Source organism: Physeter macrocephalus, chromosome 14 (assembly GCF_002837175.3).
Source record: "Physeter macrocephalus isolate SW-GA chromosome 14, ASM283717v5, whole genome shotgun sequence".
NCBI lineage: Eukaryota > Metazoa > Chordata > Mammalia > Artiodactyla > Physeteridae > Physeter > Physeter macrocephalus.
The window spans coordinates 14,142,353-14,166,856 of NC_041227.1; the positions used below are offsets into that span (position 1 = coordinate 14,142,353).

The following is a 24,504-nucleotide window of genomic DNA, read 5'->3' on the forward strand; positions in this document are numbered from 1 at the left end:
TGACGCGGAGCAACTGAACCCGTGTGCCACAACTACTGAGCCTGTGCTCTAGAGCCCGCGAGCCACAACTACTGAGCCCATGTGCCACTACTGCAGCCCGCGGGCTAGAGCCCGTGCTCCGCAACAAGAGAAGCCACCGCAATGAGAAGCCCGCGCACCACATGAAGAGTAGCCCCTGCTCACCGCAACTAGAGAAAGCCCGCATGCGGCAACAAAGACCCAACACAGCCAAAAATAAATAAATAAAATAAGTTTATTTTTTTTTAAAGCCAGACACAAAAGAGTATATACTGTAAAATACTCTTTAAATAAAGTAAAAAATAGTCAAAATCTGTCTTTAAGCTGTTAGAAGTAATGGTGGTAACTCTTGGGATGAAGGGGTAGTGATTAAAAAGGGGCATGAGGGGGCTTTTAGGGTGCTAAGAATGTTTTGTTTCTTGATCTGGTTGCTGGTTAGACAGTCGTGTTCAGTTTGTTGAAAATGTACACTTATGACGGGTCAAGCTGTCTGAATGTTTGTTACATTAGAGCAATGGTTCTCAACTCGGGGCAGTTTTGCCCACCAGGGAACGTTTGGCAATATTCAGAGACGTTTTCGTTGTCACAACTGGAGGAGGGTGGCACTGCGTCTAGTTGGTTGAGGCCACCTGTGCCGTCTAGTCCTACACCAAGACCGCCAGCCATGAGCCACAGATTCACCATCGCCTCCCTGCACCCTGTCCCCATGTTAGGGCCCGTTTTAGAGGGAGGGAGACTGACCCTGAATGGGTCTAGCATCTGTCCATGGATCCCACTACCTCCTGGAGGAAGACATCAAACATCCTACCATGTATGGACAGTCCCCCACAACAAAGAATAATTTGATCCAAATTGTCAATAGTGCCGAGGTTGAGATACCCTGTGCCAGAATAAGGAGTTTAACAGATCCCTAGATTTTAAGACTGATCAGGTTTTAAGCTCGATTGAGAGCAGATGACGTTGTCTTTTATTAAGGTGGTGACAACCGATGGAGGCGTATGCTTGGAAGGTGGAGCCCGAGAGCTCAGGTGGACCCGGTATGTTGAGATATCTCTTCGGCACCTAAGGATCATGCGGAGGTGGCAGTCGAACATCTGATTCTGGAGCTCAGGGGAGAGGATAAGGCTGGGGATATAAATTTCGGAGTCTTTAGCAGAGAGATGCTGTGTAAAGCTGCGGGGCTAGACGAGATCACAGGGAATGCGTGTACACAGCAAAGACGTCCAAGGATAGAGCACAAGGGCACACCATCATTTAAAGGTTGGAAAGAGGGAGATCCAGCTAGCGAGAGGGGAGGAGAACCGGGAAGAAGGGGTGACCCAGGGACCAAGTGAAGAAACATTTCAGGAAGAAGGGTATTCTCCACTGGGTCCAAAAAGCCGAGAGATGGTATGGAATGAGCCCAGAGAAGTACCCACTGTATCGGGCTACGGGAAGATCACAGGTGGCTTTGAAGAGAGTCATTTCAGTGGAGGGGTGGAGTGGAAGCCAGGTTGCAAATGACTGGGAAGAGAATGGGAGACAGTGAGTAGAAACCGTACTTTGGGGAAGTTTTCCTGTGGATGGGGGTGGGCAGTAGAGAAATGGAACAGAGCTGAGAGACAGGGGTCTAGAGGGATTTTAAACAAGCCATATTAAGGAACATTTGTATGCCAGTGCGAGTGGGTCATTCCTGAGTGAGAAAGGGGTGAGTTAAGAGAGAGGGGCCCCACCCACAGTAAGCTTAGGAGGAAGTTCCCTGAAGCCCTCCTCACACTCCCACCTGGGCCCCGGGTGTGGAAGATGATCAAAGCTGACCGAGCCCATCACCTCCTCTCACCTGCCCCGGCCCTTCAGTCAAGTCCCTCTGCCATCTGGAGGGTCAAATCCATCCTCTTCAGCCTGCACTTCGACCTTCTCTCATCTAGCCCACACCACCATTCCTATCTCAGCCATTCCAGAATCCTCTCTGCTCAAACCACACACTAGAGTTCTGAGCCATTTCTAGTTCCCCCAATGCCCCCTTGCTTTTTCCTCTCCTCCCAGCATTTACCCCAAGAGCTCACATTCCAATCCCAAGGTCACCACTCACCTGCGAGGAGACTGCAGGTCAGCTGTGTAGTTCTGTGCCACAGTTACCTCATTTATAAAGCAGGGGGAGGGAGTGATAGCAATAGTAATAGTACCTCTAAGGTAAGAGTAGTACCTGTCTCATAGGGTTGTTTTAAGGATGGGCTGTGTTAACGCACGCAAAGCACGTGTAACGGTGCCCGGCACATAGTCAGTGCTGTGCTAGGGTTAGTTTCTATCATCATGTATATAATCCATATTTTATTTACCCACTGCCTTGCTTCTGCGCACTTAGGTTGTTGCCAGTTTCTCATTCTACGAACAATGCTGCAATTCACATCCTTCTAGGTGTTGTTTTGTGCACACATGGGTGAGGGTTAGAGAGTAGGAACATTTTTAGGTTTAATGGTTCTTGGTAAATTATCCTCGAAGAAGATAGTCTTCCTTGCACAAGAAGAAACTCTTGCTCACCCTTCCAGATTCAGTTCAAGTTCACATGTCATCTTGGCTGGAAAACGTTTCTTCAACCACAACACGCAGAATCACACACACGAACACACACGCGCGCACACGCCATTATTCTAGAAAAAGGGTCACACGCTGCACACTCTCCAAGTGTGACCCCACCCCTACCAGCCACAGAATCATCACCCTTGTAACTAAGCTGGACTCTCTGGGGTTGGAGCCCGGAGCCTGCATTTTAAGCAAGTTGTGAGGGCTCTCTCGTGCACCTGAAAATTTGAGGACCACTGAGAGGTCGTTGAGGATAGAAACATGGTCAAACTCATTTCTCTATCCCCAGTGCCCGGCACAGGGCCTGGCTCCATGTAAGGGCTCAATAAATGTTTGATGAATGAATAATAGGTTGGCCATTTCCTCAGCTATAAAATAGGAGTAATGACATTATCCCTTCCTAATAGAAAGGATTGAACGTTAATATTTATGAAGTGCTTAGAACATTTCCTGGCGCATAGTAATCCCTCTGTTGGTTACATACATACATGCGTGCATGCATACAATACATACATAAATCTGCTCCGAAAGGTTAAAGAATCCAAGTTTATTAAAAACATTCCAACAAAAAAAGAAGGTGGGAAGAGAGGGCCCAGCCCACCTCCCCTTCTCCTTGTCCTTCAGAACAGACCCACCAGTTGGGATCCGGCAGACTGGCTCATTCCCTATCGCGATGGTCCCTGTGGGGACTCCCACTGCAGTGCTGAAGCAGGCTGGGGAGCCCTACTCCTCGGGGCACTGCAGGAGGTCAAAGGTCACGTAGCCCACATAGTCCACCTGATTCACCTCATTCCGGGAACTCACGCGCCAGTAGAAGCGATCCTGGCAGAAGTAAGCTTTCTCTGCAAGGGAAAGTTAGGACCAAGAGGGGTGATTCCAACCTTCCCACATACACATACAGAAACAGGAGTGAGATCTTTACAATCATCCCTCCTGGGCTTCCCTGGTGGCGCAGTGGTTGAGAGTCCGCCTGCCGATGCAGGGGACACGGGTTCGTGCCCCGGTCCGGGAGGATCCCACATGCCGCGGAGCGGCTGGGCCCGTGAGCCATGGCCGCTGAGCCTGCGCGTCCGGAGCCTGTGCTCCGCAACGGGAGAGGCCACAGGGTCCAGGAAGATCCCACATGCCGCAGAGCGGCTGGGCGCGTGAGCCTTGGCCGCTGGGCCTGCGCGTCCGGAGCCTGTGCTCCAAAACGGGGGGAGGCCACAACAGTGAGAGGCCCGCGTACCGCAAAAAAAAAAAAAAAAAAAAAAAATCATCCCTCCTGCCCTTTCGAGATCTTTCCAAGGTTTTCATAGGACACCTGTGTCCCCCCCCCGCCCCCCCCACAGAGATGCTGGAGGGCACAGACCTCCTTGTCGAAAGCACTGACACAGAGCCTGGCACACAGTCGATACTCAGAACAATTCATTCAACAAATCCCATTCATTCATCCAACAATATTTATCGTGCCAAGCACTGTTAGAGGCACTGGGGATACAGCAGAGGAAAAATGCAGGCATGACCTCAGTTCTTTTGGTGCTTACACCCTAGTGGGGTAAGACTGACGATTAACAAGCAAATGCATAAAAAAATGAGATTGGTTTTGACAACGGAGAAAGCAATGGAGGAAATGTTAAAAGCGAGCGAGTAAGTGAACAGATAATGAGGGTCAGAGAAGGCCTCTCCAAAGAGGTGGCCTTAGTGCTAAGACCTAAAGGCTGAGAGGGAGGCAGCCCAGTGACAATCTGGGGAGAAAACCTTCCAGACAGAGGGAACAACTGGCACAAAGGCCCTAAGCTGGGAATGACCTTGATGTGTTCAGAGAACAGCCAGAGGCTGGTGTGAGTGGAGCAGAGCAAAGGGAATGACAGGAGTAGTGGGAGGGGATGAGGAGGGGGGAGGGGGTCAGATCAGGTCATGTTAGTTTCTTTGACCTTGGAATGGGTCTAGAGTCACCCACAAAACCATTGCCCTCCACTCCTAGCCCCTCCTTACTCTCACAGAATATATTAAAGGTATTGGACAACCAGTATGGCTTGGACTAGGGTGTTTGCAGAGGAGCTTGTGAATATTTTGGCGGCTGAGTCAACAGAACTTGTCAGCTGATTGGAGGTGAGCAGTGAGAAAGAGAAAGCAAGTGTAACTCCAGCTACCACCCCCATTTTGCAGATGGGGAAACTGAGGCTCTGTGAGTAGCAGTGACTTGCCCAAAGACACACAGCTATGAACTGTCTTATTTATCACTGTATCCCCAGTGGCAGTACCCCTACTTGTAGGGGAAGGGCTTTCAGCTGGGGAGACAGGAAATCTGGGTCCTGGTTCTGGTTGTGATCCTGTGTCCCTGAATGATCTGGTAAGATCCCTGCCTCTACAGGGAACTCACCTGTGCTGGGGCATTTGCCTCAATCTCTACGGGCTTTTTCTTTCTCTCTCAGAATTTGACCAATCACTAAGGCAGGGGACCCTACCGTGGGAGGTGTCTCAGGGAGGGATCCTCCCCGAACCCTCGTCCTCATCCCTCACCTTGGTACTGAAAGATGTCGTGCGTACTCATGGGCACCCCGGGGAACATCTGGTCCACTGGGGTGGCGCTCCGGGGATCCACCTTCTGTGTCTTCACGTCGAACCTGCAGGACGGCAGCGAGGAGACAGTTGCTGAGCCGGCGGGCAGTCGGATGCGCCTGGGCTCCCCCTGCCGGCGGTCCCGGGACTCTCACCTCCAGAAGCTCTGCCTGCTGAACAGCAGCACCTTACTCCCGGCGCGCGGGAGGGCCCCGGTGACTTGGGCCACTTCCGGGCCCAGGCCCAGCTTGTCCAGACGCCTTGGGCCTAGCACCGACGAGCCTGTGTACACCCACACTTGGCGCCCTGCAGGAGAGAAGGGTCACATCGGTCTGGGGGCGGGGCACGTACTCTCCTTGACTATCAAGAGGGAGAACGCAGCGAGGCCTTTCGGCGCCCGGCGTGCCCGCAGTCTGTGTGCCCAAGGAGAAGAGTCTCTCGGTACGATTGCGCTAGGGTGCGGTGAAGAGGGCTGAAATTCAGCCCCTGCTAAATTTGCTAAATTGCATCCGCCAAAAGGGGGCGTCTTTTTCTAATGCACACAAGACGTTTTATGGATTGTCCTTGGTCTCTTGGTCCTTCTAGGTTGGGGTGTGTGTGTGTGTGTGTTTGGCGGGGGGCGGATAGGGAAGGAAGAAAGGAGCTAACTAACCAGAGAAGAAGAAAATCTTCTTCGTGAGCGGATCCTCAAAAGCGGAGTCCAGCTTGCGGGGCAGCGCAGGCCACGTGTTCTTGATAAGAAAGGGACCCTGCAACCGGCGTCCCCCCCTCTCAGAGAGTCGCCAGTACCTCCTGGACGAGAAAAGGGAACGGCTGGCACTGAACCTTGAACACAAGGTCAGTGGGCGGGGAGACACAGGCAGGTCCCGCCTCCAAGCCCCTTCCCGAAACCTCACAGACCCTGCCCCTCACCCATCCTTGAAGAGATACAGGCGATTCCCGATCTCCGCGATGGCGTCGAAGATGTTCACGTTGCAGACATCGTTCGCTGGATCCAGGGACCTTGTAGGGATCGCAGAAGGGCCAGCAGTGGGAGGACCCGTGGGGCCAGCTGAAGGGGGGCCTGTGGAGCCAGCAGTGGGGCGTTCTGAGGGGGGCGCAGTGGGAGGCCCCGTGGCGCAGACCGTGGGAGGGGCGGTGGGCTGCGGTTCAGCTGTGGCAATGGTTGGAGGCCGTGGTTCAGGTTCGGGGCGAGGACCTAAAAAGAGACACCGCATAAGACAGCCCCTGTTCCTACGGAGCTCTGTGCCCATGGAATGTCTGCTCCCCAAAAGCCTACCAGTGAGGCCCCTGGTGCTCACTCTCCCCACTCTAGATGCTGGAGCCTGCCTTCCCCCAACCCTGGGCAGGCTGCTTCCTTTCACATACTCACCCCCATCCCCAGGCTGCTGGGAGAGAAGTGTTTTTTGAGCTCTCAACCTGAGTGTCAAACTTAGTGCTAGGAGCTTTATAAACTCACATTAGGGACTTCCCTGGTGGCGCAGTGGTAAGAATTCGGCTGCCAGTGCAGGGGACACGGGTTCGAGCCCTGGCCGGGGAAGATCCCACATGCCGCGGAGCAACTAAGCCCGTGTGACACAACTACTGGGCCCGCGTGCTACAACTACTGAAGCCCGCGCACCTAGAGCCGATGCTCCACCACAAGAGAAGGCACTGCAGTGAGAAGCCCGCGCACGGCAACAAAGACCCAACGCAGTCAAAAATAAATAAATTTATATTTTAAAAAATTCACATTAGCTTGTTTGATCTTCAGAAAAAAAAGAAAACCTATGAAGTAGATTCTTTAATATCCCCATTTTTTAATGAGGAAATATACTAATGATAATAAGTGGTGATAATAAAAATGTCAAACACTTATATGGTGCCTACTATATGCCAGGCATTATTCTAGCTCACTTAAGCCTCCTAACAACCCCATGAGGCAGGTGTTAGCCCCACTTTACAGATGAGGAAGTTGAGGGGTGAAGTAACATATCCAAAGTCATCTGGCCAGGAAGCGGCTGGACTGGCTTTTGAACCTATGTCTGTCTCACTCGAGAGTCTGGGCTCTTTATCACCATCTCCAAGCACTGACCTGGCAACAATTGTACCCATTGGCCAGGGTCTCCAGGAGATAGATGTTGGGGTCCTAACTTTCCCCTCCTCCGCATTCTCGGGGTACTCGCGGCTGGCAGAGCCCAGCCTTTCCCTCTCCTCCCTCCATCCCTGCCCCACACCCTCACCATACAGATGCTGGATGCCCTGCACATCGTCCTTATGCAGGGGGTGCTTCTCAGTGAAGCTGTACATGGGGTACATGAGCGCCTCTGGCACGGACGAGTGATCTAAGCCCAGCGCGTGGCCAAACTCGTGCGCCGCCACAAGGAACAGGCTGTATCCTGGACGAAAGAGGGAGCCTGAGACGTGAGCCCTGAGCCGAGCTCCCAGCCCTGGCCATCCCTCCCGGACGCCACTGCCCTGGCTGAGGTCCCAGCCTGGGAATCTCAGAACCACGCCCACCTTGATCCGGGCAGAAGCCCCACTTCTTGTCTCTGTCGAAGTTGGAGGTGGTGGCGCACCAGAGCTGCCCATCACGGCGGCCCTCTCCGGTGCAGGCCGAGTACTCCTTGCCCAGGAAGATGAAGGGGAAGACGCACAGCTCCCCCGCCGAGTTGCCCCCGGTCACCGTCGCGTCAGCTGGAGAGACCCAGGGCCTCCGGTGAGCCAAGTGGGTGGGTCCAATAAAACCCAGGGGCGGGCCAATCATGGAGAGAGAGACACTTGGAGGCCTATTTTAAAAGCTTGGGTGGGGGGGCTTCCCTGGTGGCACAGTGGTTAAGAATCCGCCTGCCAATGCAGGGGACACGGGTTCGAGCCCTGGCCCGGGAAGATCCCACATGCCGCGGAGCAACCAAGCCCGTGAGCCACAACTACTGAGCCTGCGCTCTAGAGTCGCGAGCCACAACCACTGAGCCGCGTACTGCAACTACTGAAGCCCCCGGCACCTAGAGCCGGCGCTCCGCAACAAGAGAAGCCACTTGCAATGAGAAGCCCGCGCACCACAATGAAGAGTAGCCCCCGCTCGCCACAGCTAGAGAAAGCCCACGAACAGCAACGAAGACCCAACGTAACCAAAGATAAAAACAATTGTTTTTAAAAAAAGCTTAGGGGGCGTGGTGCCGCACACAGCCGAGACCACGCTAGACCGGTGGGCGGGGCCTGAGGATCAGAGGCCCAGGGAGAGGCCGCAAGCAGGGCTAAAAGGCGAGGCCTCCGCGAATGCGGCGGCAGCAATAGGAAGGCAGGGGGAGGAGCCCTGGCGATGGCGGCCAGAGTCACGGCTGTCCTGAGGACCGACGAGGAGTAGAAGGACAAACTGATGGGTGGAAGAGCCACGCTCGGGGACCAACGCGGAATTAGGGGGCGAGGCTGAATCAGGTAGGTGGGGCAGAGGTACCTCGGGTCGGGCAGAAGCCATAGAGCTTGTCCTGGTCATAGCTGGCGGTGGTGGCGCACCAGCGGTAGCCGTCCGAGCGACCGTCGGTGGTACAGGCAGAGTAGGAGCGGCCCTCAAAGGTGAACGGAAAAACGCAGGGCTTGCCGTCCGCATTGCCGTCCTGGGTGTAGAGTCCTGGGAGGCCCACGCGATTACCCGAAGGCGCCACGAGTTTATTGGCCCACAAGCCACCCGTGTCCTCCACCCCTCCTCGCCTCGTTTCACAACGGGGGAACGGACCCAGAGAACAGGACAGTGATTTGCAGGCCACACAGCACTAGCGGCAAGGCTGGGATAAAAACCCAGCGTTCTGGACCCTCGAGGAGGGTGGGTACTCACTCTCGCTGGGGCAGAAGCCGAACTGGCGGTCGGTGTCGTAGTCGGCCGTGGTGCTGCACCAGAGCATGTCGTCGGAGCGGCCGACCGTGGTGCAGGCGGAGTAGGAACGGCCCTCGAAGGTGAAGGGGAAGTGGCAGGTGGCGCCCTTTGCATTTCCGAAGTAGGTCGGAACCACTGCAGGAAAGGGAGACGGGGTCAAGGCGGCCGGTGATGCGCGTGAGAGGAGAAGGGAATGGGGACCGGGGCGGTTCGGGAATCTCACCGACGCCTTTGCCCAGAGACCACAACTCTTCATCGTCGAAGTGGGCGTCTCCCTGAATGCCTGGGCCAGGAGGAAAGGCGTGTGCCAGGAGCCCGTTCTTTCCATCGAAGGGATACCCGTCTCCGTGCTCTGAAGAAGCAGGTGGAGAAGAGAGTTAGCCGCGTACGGTTGCGCAGGTTGTGCACTGCCCAAGGGCGCTGGACTGAGTGCGGGCTGAAATCCAGCCTAGGAGCTGCTGTCCAAGATTTGCGTCCCCGCGCTATGAGGTGTCGGTCAGCAGGGGGCGTCATAAGGGCGAGCGGCAGCCAGGGCTGCGGGGACAGGCAAGAGAAGTCCGGGTCCAGGTCCCCCTCTACTCTCTCCGAGGTCCTCCCTCCTCTGTCCCCTCTCCGATTGTCCTGGCTTTCCCCTTCTCGCGTTCTCACCCCTAACACCAAACCGGATGACTATGTCGGCTTCACCGCCGTACACGCGAGTGAAGGTGAGCGGCGTCACCGCGCTCCAGAGCGCGAAGGCGCGGGCAAAGGCGTCGTCGATCACGTAGCGCGGCAAGTCTTCCGAGTAGTTTTGGATCCTGCAGGGGAAAGGCAGGAGGCTAGAGGTCGGAAGTGAGAGGCGGGATCCGGAGCAGCAGCGACACCGCGTGTCTCAGCAACTTCAGATACACAGCGCTGTGTGCGCTCCACGCTTCCAGCTATAAAGCACTTTCAGACGCATTTTTCTCTTTGGACACTCACAACGGCCCTGACAGGAGGACTCAGACTGCGAGGTCGTTTCCCATGGGGGAACGAAGGCTCAGAAGTGGAGCCGCTTGCCCTGGGCTCACTAAATCCCTGGTTTAGTGAAACCCAGGGATGGGCCTAAGACGGGGACGTGTTCACCACCGGGCGGCCTCTCCCTACTACGCCCCGCTCGCCCCCGGGGGGCCCAGCCTCGCACCAGTAGGTGACGTTGTGATGGTGCCACTTGAGGTCGCCCTCAAAGGTCTGGAATCTGCCCAGGTCTGGGACGCCGCAGCGCGGGGCACGCATGGCATTCAGGGTGGTGCTGTCCAGCTCGCCCGTCTCCGGCAGGGCCAGGCGCCGCTGGAGACGCTGCAGAGGCCGACGCAGGGACTGATCATCCTCGTTCATCTCTGCCACATGAGTGTAGCCATAGCGGTACAGATATTCCTGTGGAAGGAGGGGCAGAGACATCCCAGAGCCCTGACTTCCTTTCTCTGACCTGCTGGGTGAGGACTCCATCCCTCCAGGCTCTCAGGGACTAGCAACAAGGCGTTGTATCCAGGACTGGGTACCCTGCATACCCGTGCCTGTGCCCACCCAAGAATATCCCCTCCCTGTAGACATCCTCAGCTCCTTTCCACCCCCGGATGCCCCTGGCCCATGCCTACCTCAGGGCCTCCTAGGGTTTACCCCTGTTCATGCCCAGCCCATCCCCACTCCAGAACCCTCCAGTGCCCCTTCACCACTTCCCATTTGCCCATCTAGGAAACCCGCATTAGCCCATTCCTGGCAACCACTGTCCAGAGCACCCCAGTGCCCGAGCCTGGACACCTCTGTTCTCCAGAGGTGCCCATCACCCCCCAACATGCCCCGAAGTATCTCCTCTGAGAGCCCATGTCCTTGCTGGGACTCCTAGCCAGCCCTTCCCAGCTCTAGGCTGCAGTGTGTGCCTACCTCTGCCAGCTGCCTGTCGGTGAGATTGCTTCGTAGTTCTCCCGGAAAGACCACAAAGATGGGCTGGCGTGGTCTGGGGGCAGCAGAGCAGCAGCCCAGCACCAGGAGTGCGAGGACCGAGGGCTGCCAGGGGCTCATGGTGAGGGTAGCAGTGTCTGGCTGCAGCTGCCCTTGTGGGGGCTTTAAAGAGGCGCTGTCAGATGAATCAGTGACCCCGCCCCTCCCCGACAGGCCAGGGCGAGAGCTGACTCAGGGAATGGGGTGTGTGTGTGTGTGTGTGTGTGTGTGTGTGTGTGTGTGTGTGTGTGGCAGTCCCAGCATGAGAAGGCAAAGAGAGGGCTTACACCACCTCCCCCTCTCCCTCCGGCCTACAGTCCCCATTGCCGAGTCAGGCAGGACCCCAGACCCACAGGAAACCACAGGCCCATAGGGGAAGGATTGGGTTTTGCAAACTGCAGAGCTTGTGAGAACTGTGTGAGAGCGAGGGAGGGAGGCAGGGCTGGAGCACTCCCTGAGCCCTCCATCTGAAGGCCCCAAGTGGTCAGCCTAAGAGAAAAGGATGGAAAATTCCGAGGCTTCTTTCTGAACCTAATGATCCCCCTTCCCGGTCAGACCCCCTCGGGGGCCCCTCCCTACACTCCCAGGCTCTGTCCTCTTCTCCTTCTGCTTGGCAGGAATCGGGGGACTCCACGGGGACAAGCCCCTGTCTTCAACAGGCTGGATAGTTCAGGATAGTCAAAGGGGGAGTTTGTGGCATCTGGAAGCCAGCAGACATGGCTTCATTCCTTCAGTGCCTTGGGCAAATGTCTTCACCACGGTGAGTTTGTTTCCTCAGCTGTAAAAAAAAGAAGCCCTTCTGAGCTTTACCCCTTTCCCGTGGCCGGCTGGGTCCAGCCATCCAGGGCCAGCAGCCCCCTAAGTGGTCTGCTATGTCCCAGGCCCTGGGATATTTACTGTAGCTAAAGGCAGTGAGGTTGGGGTGGGAGAGGAGGGTCTGGAGAGGTGGGGGTGTGGTGGACCGGGGCGCATCCTGTGGCAGGGGTCCTATAATTATGTGCAAATATCTGGACAGCGGGCTGCTATCTGCACTCTCTGTCCACTGGGGGTGCGTTGATTTAGACTTCCCCACTTGGGGAAACTGTGTGAAATCGTCTTCCGGTTTGTGTGGAAGAAAAGAAAAACCTGTCTCCCCCCACTCCCCACTGGTGTCAGTTGAATAAATGGACGTGAACTCCAATAAATAAATAAATAAACAATAAAAATAAATTTAAAAGGGCCCTTTGTCCCTAAATTGATGTGAGGATAAAATGAGATCAAACACGTAAAATACTTAGGATAGTGTGTGTTGCAAGTATTCAAGAGATGGCTGTGATCGCTTTTAATTATCTGAGCCAAGACCATGATTCTGACCTGGAATCAGGAGACGGGGTCTTGGGCTCTAATCTGCTGTGTGAACTAGAGTAAATGCCTTCCCCTCTCTGGGCTTTGGACTCTTCGGCTGCAAAATAGCAGGAGGTGGGTGGGGATGATCTCCGGGAGCCCTTTCACTTCCCCAGAACTGCTCAACCCAGCACAAGCTCCAGACCCAATTATCACCCCTTATGCCAGTAACAAGCATCTTCCTTCCCTCCCTTCTTCCCAACCAGCCAGTGTGAGGCAGGATCTATATTTGCCTTCTTCGAAGCATTATTTGGGAAGGACTACAGCAACAGTTTGACAAGCTGTATTTAAAGGGCTTACTATGTGCCAGGAACTTTATAGGCTTATCTAATAAATCAGTCTATGAGATGGAGACAGTTAACTTCCTTTATGGGAAAATTGAAGCCCTAGAGTTCACGAATTAACGAACATCTGTTTTGGAGTCGCACAGTTCTGGTTTTCAGTCCCAGCTCCACCATCTCCTGGCTGTGTGACCCTGGGCAAGTCACTTCACCTCTGAACCATGATAATAATGCATTCTTTGAGATTTACGGTGTTGAGTACTGTGTTAAGTTCCCCATAAGCATCTCATTTCATCCCCACCACTCTGTGAGGTAGGTTTAAGTACCCCTCCCATTTTTAGAAGAGGAAACGGAGATTCAAAGTGGTTAAGGAGCTTGGCTATGATCACACAGTGAGTTAATACAACAGAAGCAGGACTCAAGCCTAGGGCTATCTGGTTCTGAAGCTCTTCACCTTTAGTACCGTTTACAGGAAATGAGATGACCAGGGGGTGGAGGTGGGGGGAGACTTAAAACTGGGACCCTTCTCCCCTAATCCTCTGCACCAACTTCAGATCAGAGAGGAGGCTCAGGTCTTTGGGGAATCAGAGGTTAGGACAGGGGACTTGGGAACTATATTCCAGACTTGAGAGTATGGGATCATAGAGCAATATGATTTTAGAGATGGAAACAAAGAGAGCCTCCAATCGAGGGGATCTTCATCTGGTAGCAGACATGGGCTCTAGGAGAATCCATGAACCACCCCCAATTTGCCATCAATTGTACAGAATGCCATATCTATGTACATATGTCACATTTCTCAAATTGAACGGTATTGATGTTTGGGGCCAGATAGTTCTTTGTTTTGAGAGGCTATCCTATCATTGTGGGATGTTGGGTAGAATCCCCAGCCTCTACCCCATGCCGGTAGCACCCCTCCCACTGCCAGTTATGACAACCAGAAATGTTGCCAAACATTACCAAATGTCCCCTGGGTGGGTGGAAGGGTCACTATCACCCCCAGCTGAGAACCACTGATATATGTTGATTTTTCTATGTAAAGGGTCCAAAACTTTTATCATATACTCAAGCCATTGATAATGATCCTCAAACCCTTAAAGACCATTTACTCAAGAAATATTTGTTGAGTTTTTATGGGCCAGGCATTGTGCTAAGAATTGGGAATCTAGTAGTGGCCAAAATAGGCTTTGTCCCTAAGCTCATGGAGCTGAAAGTCCAGTAGGGGAGAAATGAATGAGTAATTAGTAATGGAGAGACAAACATCACAAGAAGGAGGTGAACTTATCTACTCCAATCACCGCCACCATGCAGATAAGGAAACTGAGGCCCAGAGTGGAGAATTTACCTCTCTTAGGTCACAGAGCAAGCCAGAGACAAGAGTGAGGGGGGCAGAAAGGAGTGGTAGCTAAAAGCCTGTGCTCTGGAAATCAGCTGAGAAGTTCAAGTCTCCACCCTGGCACCGACTTACTGTACGAGCTAAGTCATTGACATAACCTGTCAGTGCCCCAGTTTTCCCAGCTGTAAAATGGGTCAATAATAGTGCTTAACTCATGGGGCTGTGAGAATCAATTGAGTTCACAGATATAGGGTGCCTGGCACATGGTAATAAGTGCTTGCTGCTACCCTAATTGTGATTGACTCTGGGCCAGCTGGCTGTTTTTACCAACTGGGGAGCAGGGAGAGGGCACCCCGCCAGGAACCCCAGAGCTTGATTCCTGGAGTCAACCCAAACCTCCTTTCCTCACCACCTCCCAACTTCCTCCTTTACCTCTGGGCTCCCCAACCCCCCATGATGGGGAACTTGGGGGAGCTTGGCTTTCAACACAGCAATGGCAGGAAGTGGTTCTGTCACCACATCCCTTCCCCACTTCCCCCAGCCCCTCCTTCCAACACCACAAGAGAGTTTAGCCAAGGCACTGGGAGAGCAGGCTATACCCCCAGCTGTGCACCCCCTAACCCTGTCTAGAGTCAGAACTTGGACTCTAAGCCCCTCATCTAGGTGGAGGCCCCATCAGGATGGGGAGGGGGCTGATCTTGGAGCCCTGAGTCACCAGCTGGATGACACAGCTCTGCAGGCTGCTATTAGTAACTCCAGGCCCCCAGACAGAGGTCAGCCTCACGGGATGAGGATTCTCTCCCCCTCTCTAGACTGGGGGAACTCCAGCCTGTTTCTCCCAAATTTGCTCAAGAGGGGAGGTGCAGTGAGGCCTGAGAGGCCCTGGCAGGATGTGAGGAAGACGCTGGTGTCTGGGACAAAGCAGGATGGCAGCGTGTGCTGCCCGAGGGGAGAGTATCATCAAGCTCCCTCCCTCCCACCCACAAACACACCTACCATCCTAGCCCCAGGGTGTTGGCAATTCTCATGCTGACTCGAAGAGGCCCTAATAATAATAATACCATCATGCCTGCCACTATCTGTGTTGAGCTCCTTCTACAGGAAGTCATAGAATTATAGACTTTGGAATCAGACCTCCTGGGTTCAAGTTCCTACTCCTTCTGGCTGTGTGACCTTAAGCAAGTTACTTTGCCTCTCTCTGCCTCCATGTCCTCATCTGTAAAATGGGAACGAGAACAGTCCTTACTTCATAGTGCTGTGGAGGGATTCAATGAGATTAGACACTGCAAGTTTTTAGCACATAGTAGGTACACGGGTGGGGATGGGGCAGAATGTTAGCGATTATGACTCTCTTACTCTAGTGCTTTCACCCGTACAAAGTAGAACTCATGATCTCATTTAACTTTACAAAGTAGGATTCATGAGCCCATTTTACAGGTGAGGAACCTGTGAGGCTCAGGGAGTTGCCCACAGTTAGCAAGGAGGAGGCCTGGGATTGCGCATGTGCCCCCAGCCACCTCAGTCAGTGATCATTCGAATAGTCAAGGCCGGGGTCGGGGGTGGGGGGGGGGGCACTTGACAGCTTATCCAGCGCTGTCATGTACCTCGTCACCTCTGATTTGTACCTGATGGCGGATCTTCTTAACATCCTATTTGAATCTGAGCTTTCAGAATCCCTTGGCATTCATGGGAGGCAGAGACTGGAAGCCATTTTCAAGGTGACGGACCCGAGGCCCAGAGAAGGGCTTCAAGTTGCTCACTGTCACACAGCTGATGAGTGACAGAGCTCCTGCCTAGGCCTTCTGACACCACATCTCGTGCTAAGATCAGGTCACTGGATCTGGCAAGAAGGAAGTCGATGGGGGAAGCAGCCTCGGGGGGTAGAGAATGGCCAGAAGTCAGGCTAGAGGGGGTTAAAGCCTAGGAACCAACAGAGAGAACAGGTGTGGGGTATTTGACGGGGCTCCACAGGGAAAAAAAAATGGAGGGGGGTGAATAAAAGAGGGAAAAGGAACGAGCAAGGTAGCTAGAAGGGGCAGAGGAACAGTCAAGCGGAGTTTCCTTTAAGGAAAGAGGCTATGATGCTGTGGAGGGAGAGGTGTGCGAATCGAGAGGGTAAGAGGATGCAGCTGGGACCAGTTCCTCTGGCATCGGATCGCCCACTGACAGGTAAGGCTATGCTTGGGGTCCCAGCAGAGCAGGTGTAGCCCCCAAATACACATTTAAAAGTTTGTATGTCTGTATTTTTTTAATTAAGGCTTTATTTTTTTTAGAGCAGAGTATGAAGTTCACAGGAAAACTGAAGGGGAAGCACAGAGATTTCCCATCTGCCCCTACCCCGACCTGTGCATAGCCTCCCGCATTATCAACATGCCCACCAGAGTGGTACCTTTGTTACAACTGATGAAACTTCACTGACCCATCACCATCACGCAAAGTCCATAGTTTCCGACTCACTCGTGGTACCTATTCCATGGGTTTGGTCAAATGTGTAATGACATGCATCCATCATTATGCTATCATACAGAGTAGTTTCACTACCCTAAAAATCCTCTGCGTTCCACTTATTCATCCCTTCCTGCCACAGAGACTGTTTTTGATATTTGAAAAAATATATATCCTTAAAGTAGACAGCATGGGAAAAGTCAGATCTTTGGTGAACTTCCTTATATAGTCATTTCTGGGTTTAGTGTTATTTTACTTTGGGTGACATAAGGGGAGGGGAGCCATATTCTCAGGGCTTGCAGCCTCTAAAGGTCTAACTCTGGTGCTGTTCACAACGGGGCGGGGGGGGGACGGGGGGAGGCCCTAGCCCTCAGGAAATCCCAGGTTAAACATTCAGTGGTCACTTGGAGTGGTCACTCCAGATACATGGAGAAAGAACCCTGGGGAACAGAGCAGGAGAGAAGAATCCACACAGCACACGGGGCAACTGGCAGCTTCTTTGCCCCCTTTACACTCCCGAGTTGCACCCCTGCTCTTGGCCGGGCACGCTTTCTCATGCATCTTCTAGTTCTGCGGTTCTCCGAGTGTGGTCCCAGGACCAGCAGCAGCAAGCACCTGGGAACTTGTTAGAAATGCAGACCCTCACCTGCCCACACCCCCGACCCAGAACTATCAAATCAGCACCTCTGGGTGGGGTCCAGCAACCTCTGTTTTAACAAGTCTGCCAAGTGATTCCGCGGCTTCAAGTTTGAGACCTCTGCTTTAGAGAGAGAGTTTTTGACCCCATTTACAGATGAGGAAACGGAAGCTCAGAGATATGAAGCCACTTGCCCAAGGTCACACAGCTAGTATCAAAATTAGGTGGGAATCTAGCCCTTTTGACTGTAAAGCTGATAATATAATCCTAACCCCAGTATTATAACAAGGATTGATGTTCAAATATTTAACAACTAGGCCCCCCCTCTCCGCCAGTCAGAAGTGATTCTATCCAAAGAACTCCAGGAGGCCCCTTGGGGAGTGGGGGGGGGGGCGGTGTAGGAGACCATTATTAACCCTTTCATTCCTGGATCTGCAGTCCTAGGGGTCTGGAGGAAGGGACTAGGGCTCTGGGGCACTTAAAAGTTTCGAAGCAGCATCTGTTACCAATGGGTAGGGAACTATTTCAATATTTTAACTACTGATGCTTACCAGCTGAACCTCAGCCCTGACTACAGTCCCCTTCCTAGAAGGAAAGGCTCCTTCTTGTACCACCAGTGGAGGTCCTGGAGCTAAATTTAGCCCCAGAAGAACACAGGTATAACGAATGTCTTATGAGAATACCATTCAGCAGCGCTTCTCAAATTTGGCTGCACACTGGAGTCTCTTGGGATTTTCTTTTGAATAGCGATGCTTGGGTTTCACCCCCAGAGATTCTGACTTAATTGGTCTGCGGTATGGCCTGAGCATTGGGTTTTTATTTTTTAAAGCCCCCATGATTCTCATATGCAGCTGGGGATGAGAGCAATGCTCTACAGAACCCCTGAAACCTGTGAGAGACTCCAGATTAAGAGCTCCTCGTTTGCAACAGTATTTCCCAAGGCTGGGGACTTTAAAATATATATATATATATATATATATATATATATATATATATACAGGTTCTCAAGAGACTCTGATTCCGTAATCAGTGGGGCCTGGAATTGGATGTTAGCAAGCTCCCCTGGTTTCTAAATCGGTGACCCCCACAGGCTGTGGTAACTGAGAGAGGCTCAGAGATTCCACCCCCCTCTTCCCCAACCCACCCCCAACATAGTTGAAGCAATTGAGAACATTTTGCCAGGAAGTATCCAGAACCAATTTCCGCAGTTCTTCCTTCCCCTGTGCTGCAGAGACATTGCTTCAAAGAACATGCTCTGAAACACAGCCCAAGACACCCTCCCAGGAGAGCAGTTTTCTGGATATGCTCCACTGCAGAGCCCCAGGCCTGCGGATTGCCTTCCCTTCCCATTAATCCTGGGACACCCTCATTTAGATGTGATCTGCATATATTTGCATATTGAGCTCCAGCGCCCCCCCTCCTTCCCCCGCCCCACACCCCCGTGGCATGTTAGAGGAAAATAAAATTAATGTATTCAAAAAGCCCGCTGAGATGTGTTCGAACCTCACGCAGCGCTGGGACTTTGATACACTTGAAGCCAGGGCGATGGGATAAAGGGAAGATGGCACAGGCTCGGTGCGGATGCAACAGCATGGCCGGTGGAGAGGACGCAAGTTAGAAGCCTCCTGAGGTCTGCAATCACAGCCTAGCACCTGATGACAGGCAATGCGGGATTTCTCCAGCGGGAAAAGACAGGGAGCACCAGTAGACAGGGTGAAGTAGCTCCCCCTTTCAGAGGGGTGGGTGAGATTCTTTCCCAGCCTAGAAGGGGCCTGGCTTGGGGACCACCGCAAAGGCCCTTCTATATCCAACCACAGGCTCCATGAAGAGCCTGCCATGTGACAGCTGGTGCCGTGGAAGGGGCTGGAATCTGACAGTCCTGGATTTGAACTGGGGTACATGACTTTCCCTCCCTGAGCCTCAGTTTCCTCATCTTTAGAATGGGAGTAATAAGTTCATTACATGGTGATGGGAGTCATGTCTTTATTTGGTTACGCGGTGATGGACTATCTTTCCTAGGCCCCTTCTGAGGCTGGTAAGGAATCTGTTAGTGTGTGCAAGTGGCATTGCCAGCCCAGCAGCCCTGAGAATTCTCGAAGGCTGTCCCTGCCCACAGCTGACCAGCTCCCCCTACCTCCAGCTCACTTTCCTAGTCTGACCTCACATTACTGCTGGGAGGCTCCAGAAACCTTTTCTATACCTTCCTTTTTGCTTAAGTTAGCCTGAATCAGTTTTGGTTGCTTGCAGCCAAGGGCCCCCATTGACACAAGGACCATTCTCTTCCTTCTCTTCAATCTCCTGAGTGTCTTTGATTGTAAGCAACACTAGCCTCATTTCCAAAAGCCTCTTCCAGTGCAACATGGCCCAAATCCACTTCTCTCCAGCCCTGCTCCTCCCTTTTGGCTCCCCCCTCCTGCTTCTATTCACGGCACTCTCTCCTCTCCAAGCCTCCCAATTTCCAAACCATCTGCATGTAATCCTATAGCGCTGCCCTCCCACTCTCATGTCATCCAGAGAGTTGACAATCTAGATAATCGTCTTAGATCCATCCCCTCTGTATCAGTCTGCTAGGGCTGCCATAACAAAGTACCACAGACTAGGGGGGCTTAAACAACAGAAATTTATTTTCTCATAGAACTGGAGGCTGGAAGTTCAAGATCAGGAGTCGACAGGGTTGGTTTCTTTTGAGGCCTCTCTCCTTGGCTTGTAGATGGCCGTCTTCTCCCTGTGTCTTCACATGGTCTACCCTCTGTGCATGTGTATGTCCTAATTGCTTCTTCTTATAAGGATACCAGTTATACTGGATTGGTATCCTCCTTAATGACCTTGTTTTAACGTAATCACCTCTTTAAAGACCCTCTCTCCAAACACAGTCACAATCTGAGGTGCTGTGGGTTAGAACTTCAGCATATGAATGGGGGGGGCACAGTCAGCCCATGACAATCTCCATCCTCTGTATCCTCACTGCCACTGCTCCAGTTGCAGCCCTGCCACTTCTCACCTGGTAGTACGATAGCTCAGCACCTCTTGTACCCAAGCACCGACACTCCAGATTCATCTCATTGATCAGCTGTCCCTGACCATGCTCAGAAATCTTCCATAGATTCCTAACGTCTCCAGAATAAAGACTGAACTCCTTAGCCTGGCATCCAAGGCCCTTCAGAACCAGGCTCCAACCTGCTCTTATCTCAATCATCATTGCAATTAAGGCCAGGAAAAAAGGCAATGTTGTCTAGTGCTTTGCTATTCAAAGTATAATTCATGGACCTACAGCATAAGCATCACCTGGGAGCTTGTCAGAAATGCAGAATCTCAGGCCAGGCCCCAAACCTACTGAATTAGAATCTGTATCACCTGCACAGACCCCAGGCCATCTGTATTCACACTGAGCTTGATAGCTTACAGACACCAAAGGCATCCAGACAGGGACTCATAGGAGCGGGACCTGTGGTCACCTTGTTGGGTCAGAAACTTGACTTTGTCCCAACAAAACCATCCAACTCACAGGCGTCTGGGATGCACAGCAGATGACAATTCCGAACACACAAATGAACTTGACTCTGCAAGGCTATTAACAATGCCTAACTCACAAGTATAAACAAAGGAAAAGGTTGCGGGAGATTGCTCCCTGATGGGAAAGGCAAGTTTCTCATCTCTCATTTCCATTTGGCAAACATTTATTGAGGCCTTGCTGAGTGCCAGGCTGGGCGTTGGTTGGGCAGACGGAATGAAAGGGGACTTGAGCTTTGTTCTGTAGGGGCTCACAAACCAGGAGGGAGACAGACCACAAAGACCTGCATTCAATAACCAGTGTACATGCCAAGGGCGTCCACCCACACACTCTATTCCCCTATTCCTCCAACCTCATGCTCTGGCCTCTGGGCCTTTGCACTCTCCATTCTTCCCCCCCGCCCCTGCTCCATCTCAAACCCTTCCCACATCTCCCCTCTCTGCCCTTCCCCCCGTGCTGGCTAAATCTTATTCAGCCTTTAGATTTCAGCTGAGATGTCATTTCTTCCAGAAAAATGCTGCTGACCCCCCACCAGGCTGGGAAGGGGGGCTCTTCCGTACTCCCATGATTCCCCTCAACCCACCACTTCCCTTATTGTGGCATTTTTCATAATTCAGAGTGAATTTCCTGTTTATTCATCTATCTCTCCCCACAGGTTGAGATCATTATGAGGGCAGGACCCTTATCTGTTGCGTTCACTGTATTCTCAGGTATTTCTTAAACGTAGAAAAAATAATAGTAATAGTGGTCAGCTTTTTTTTGAGCTCAGGCACTGTCCTAAATACTTCTATGTATTAATTCATTTAATCTATGACTACACAGTTCAGTGGGTGCTGTTATTTTTCCCATTTTACAGACGAAGAAATAGAGGCACAGAGAAGTTAAGTAACTTGCCTAAGGTATCACAGCTATTAAGTGGAAGAGTAGGGATTCAAAGCCCGGCAGTCTGGCTCCAGAGTGTGCATATTGGAAAAGAGGGTGATTAACGCTATGGGAGAGAGGTCAGAGGTCAGGGAAGGCTTCAGCAGGAACAACACCCCAGCTGGGTTTTGAGGAGTGAATAGGAGTTTGCCATGTGGAAAAGGAGCAGGGCTTTGCAGCTTCAACAGCCTCCAATCTGGGCTCCACCTGTCAGTGCAGCAGCATTTTCCTGAAGGTCAAGTGGAAGGCAATTAACTCTCTAGATACTGTCCAAGGAAGCTTAGACAGAGTGAGTACCTTAGACAGCATCCAGTTTCAGCCTGAGTCACCCACGGGTGGGCGAGGCAAGTTATACAAACAGTGGGGCTCCAGTCCTTCAGTCTCTGGGTGGGTGAGAAGTACACTCCCCTCCCCTCTTGCTCCCAGATTTGAGGCTCATTTCCCAAACCACATCCCCATTCCTTGCAGGGATTGGACCATCATCTCAGAGGGAAGTTCCAGGCAAGCACACCTTCGGGCAGGTGCAGGCCCAGAGCAGACCTGGAGAGCCAGGGAGTTTCCCCAAAACCCCATTCAGGCTGTCCTGAGTCTGACCTTACAAACTCTGGGAGCCTCCTCTGTCTCAGAAGTCCCCCACCTTTTAAAGCCCCTGAACCCTTTTAAGGAACTGGATCTCAAGGGAATCACAGCATATAAGATAGTTTAAGAGGAAATGCTGTGCGGCTCCCCATCTCTACTGACCCCGACCCTGAGAGGAGCCCTGAACCCTGATCTTAGCCCAGCCACCTCTTTTTACTGCTGAAAAAACTGAGGGCTGGAGGAGGGAAGAGATTTGCCAAGAATACAGAGCAAGTCAGGGCCACCACCTGGATAGGAAGTCCCATCTCCTGAGCTGAACCAGCCTTTTCTCAATAAACAGCACCATCCCTCCAGTCCTTCCTGTCCTGGCCTCTTGAATGCAGTCTGGAAGATTCTATGCCCCACCTTCATTCATCGCATTCATTCATTCAGCAAACCGTTACTAGGCACCCAGCTGGGCCCCTGACCTCAGGGGGTAGCAAACGGATGTGTAAGACACATTCACAGACATTTACAATCCCTTCTGACAAAGCCACATCAGAGATCATTCATCCCTTATTCTCAGGGCCTAGCACATAGTAGGTGCTCAATAAATACGTGTGGAGCACTGAGGAAGGAGTGACATGGGGCTGATGGGCTGGCAAGGTGGAAGGGCCACGTTAGACCTCAGAGCCCCTCCCTCTCCCTTCTCCCATCACTCAGCACCGTGGTGGGGATGGACAAGAGAACTCAGACCCAGGCTCTGCCTGAGCTTTGTGCTCTGGTTGGTCTACACCCTGGGCTGTCTGAACTGATAGCCATGGGGCCCAAGTGGCTGTTTTAATTAAAATTAAACGAAAGTTGAAAATCCATTCCCCAGTTTCATTAGCCACATTTCTAGTGCACAAAAGCCACACGTGGCTGGTGGCAACCGTGCTGAACAGCACATGTTACAGAGCATCAGCCACATCACAGAAGTCCTTTGGACTGCGCTGCTGGTCTAGAGCAGGGACTCCAGGACCAGTACATTTTCCAAGGTACTTGGGAACTGATGTAAGGTTGTCAACTCTTCATTTTGCCAGAAGATTTTAAAAGCAGTAACAATAATTTTTTTAAAAAGAACATGGACACTAAGAGTGATATGAAATTCTCGATCGGGTTCTCAGTTTTAAAAACCCACATTAGGGCTTCCCTGGTGGCGCAGTGGTTGAGAGTCCGCCTGCCGATGCAGGGGACACGGGTTCATGCCCCGGTCCGGGAAGATCCCACAGGCCGCGGAGCGGCTGGGCCCGTGAGCCACGGCCGCTGAGCCTGCACGTCCATAGCCTGTGCTCCGCAACTGGAGAGGCCACAACAGTGAGAGGCCCGCGTACCACAAAAAAACAAAACAAAACAAAAAACCCACATTAAGGGAAATTCGTGGGACAACTGGAAAATTTTGAATATAGATTGCATATTGGATAATTGTATGTGGTTATGTAGGAGACCACCCTTGTTCTTTGGAGATTAGGGGTGGAGTTTTAGGGGTGAAATATGAGGATGTCTGCAACTAACTTCCTTGTGGTTCAGAAAAAGGTATTATATATATGTGTGTGTGTGTATATATACATATATATATATAGAGAGAGAGAGAGAGAGACAAAGGGAAAGCGTGTGCATCGATGTGTTAACAACTGAATGTCTGAATCTAGCTGAAGCTTAGAGGATTGTTCATTGTACTATTCCTGTAACTTTTCTGAAAGTTTGAGAATTTTTCAAAATAAAAGTTGAGAGAAAATGAAGTCAAGATAATGGTTACCCCACTGCCGGGCAGAGTATGATGGGTGTTGGAGGGCTGTGCTAATGCTCTAGTTCTTGATACGGGATGTTGGTTACATGATGGTATAGTGGGTTGAATTGCTCCTCCGCGCCCCCCGCAAAAGATATATCCATCTGGAATCTGTAAATGTAACCTTATTTGGAAAAAGGGTCTTTGCAGATTAATTAAGTGAGGGATTTTGAGATGAGATCATTCTGGATTAGAGCAGGCCCTAAATCCAATGACTACTGTTCTTGTAAGAGAAAGGCAGAGGGAAATTTGGGACCCAGAGACACAGGGAAGAAGCCCACGTGAAGATGGAGGCCGAGAGATTGGAGTGATGCTGCCACAAGCCAAGGAACTCCTGGAACCACCATAGGCTGGAAGAGGCAAGGAAGGATTCTCCCTTAGAGCCTTCAGAGCTAAGTGCATCCCTGCCAACACCTTGATTTCAGACTGAGAAACTCCAAAACTACGAGAATAAATTTCTGTTGTTTTAAGCCACTAGGTCTGTGGTTATTTGTTACAGCAGCCCTAGGGCACGAACACCGGTGTGTTCACTTAAAGAAAATTCATCAAGCTGTACACTTAAGATCTGTGCATGTTTCTCTACATAGAGACATGTACTTAAAAATAAAGAAATCAGAATGACTCTCTACTATCGGCATTCATTTATTTAAAAAAATTTTTTTTTTTTT

The 24,504-nt window shown here is 51.9% G+C and overlaps 1 protein-coding gene across 1 annotated transcript; it reads right to left on the reverse strand.

Annotated features, from left to right (window-relative positions):
* Positions 1–3,303: 3,303 nt before the first annotated feature.
* Positions 3,304–11,030, reverse strand: MMP9 (matrix metallopeptidase 9). Its single transcript, XM_007115528.2, has 13 exons — positions 10,880–11,030; positions 10,140–10,372; positions 9,626–9,774; positions 9,201–9,329; positions 8,939–9,112; positions 8,561–8,734; positions 7,624–7,800; positions 7,347–7,502; positions 6,037–6,322; positions 5,777–5,916; positions 5,280–5,430; positions 5,086–5,189; positions 3,304–3,422 (listed from the first exon to the last, which is right to left on the reverse strand). The coding sequence occupies exons 1-13, from the start codon at positions 11,015–11,017 to the stop codon at positions 3,304–3,306; spliced, it is 2,130 nt and encodes a 709-aa protein (XP_007115590.1). The 5' UTR covers positions 11,018–11,030.
* Between the last annotated feature and the right edge of the window lie 13,474 nt (positions 11,031–24,504).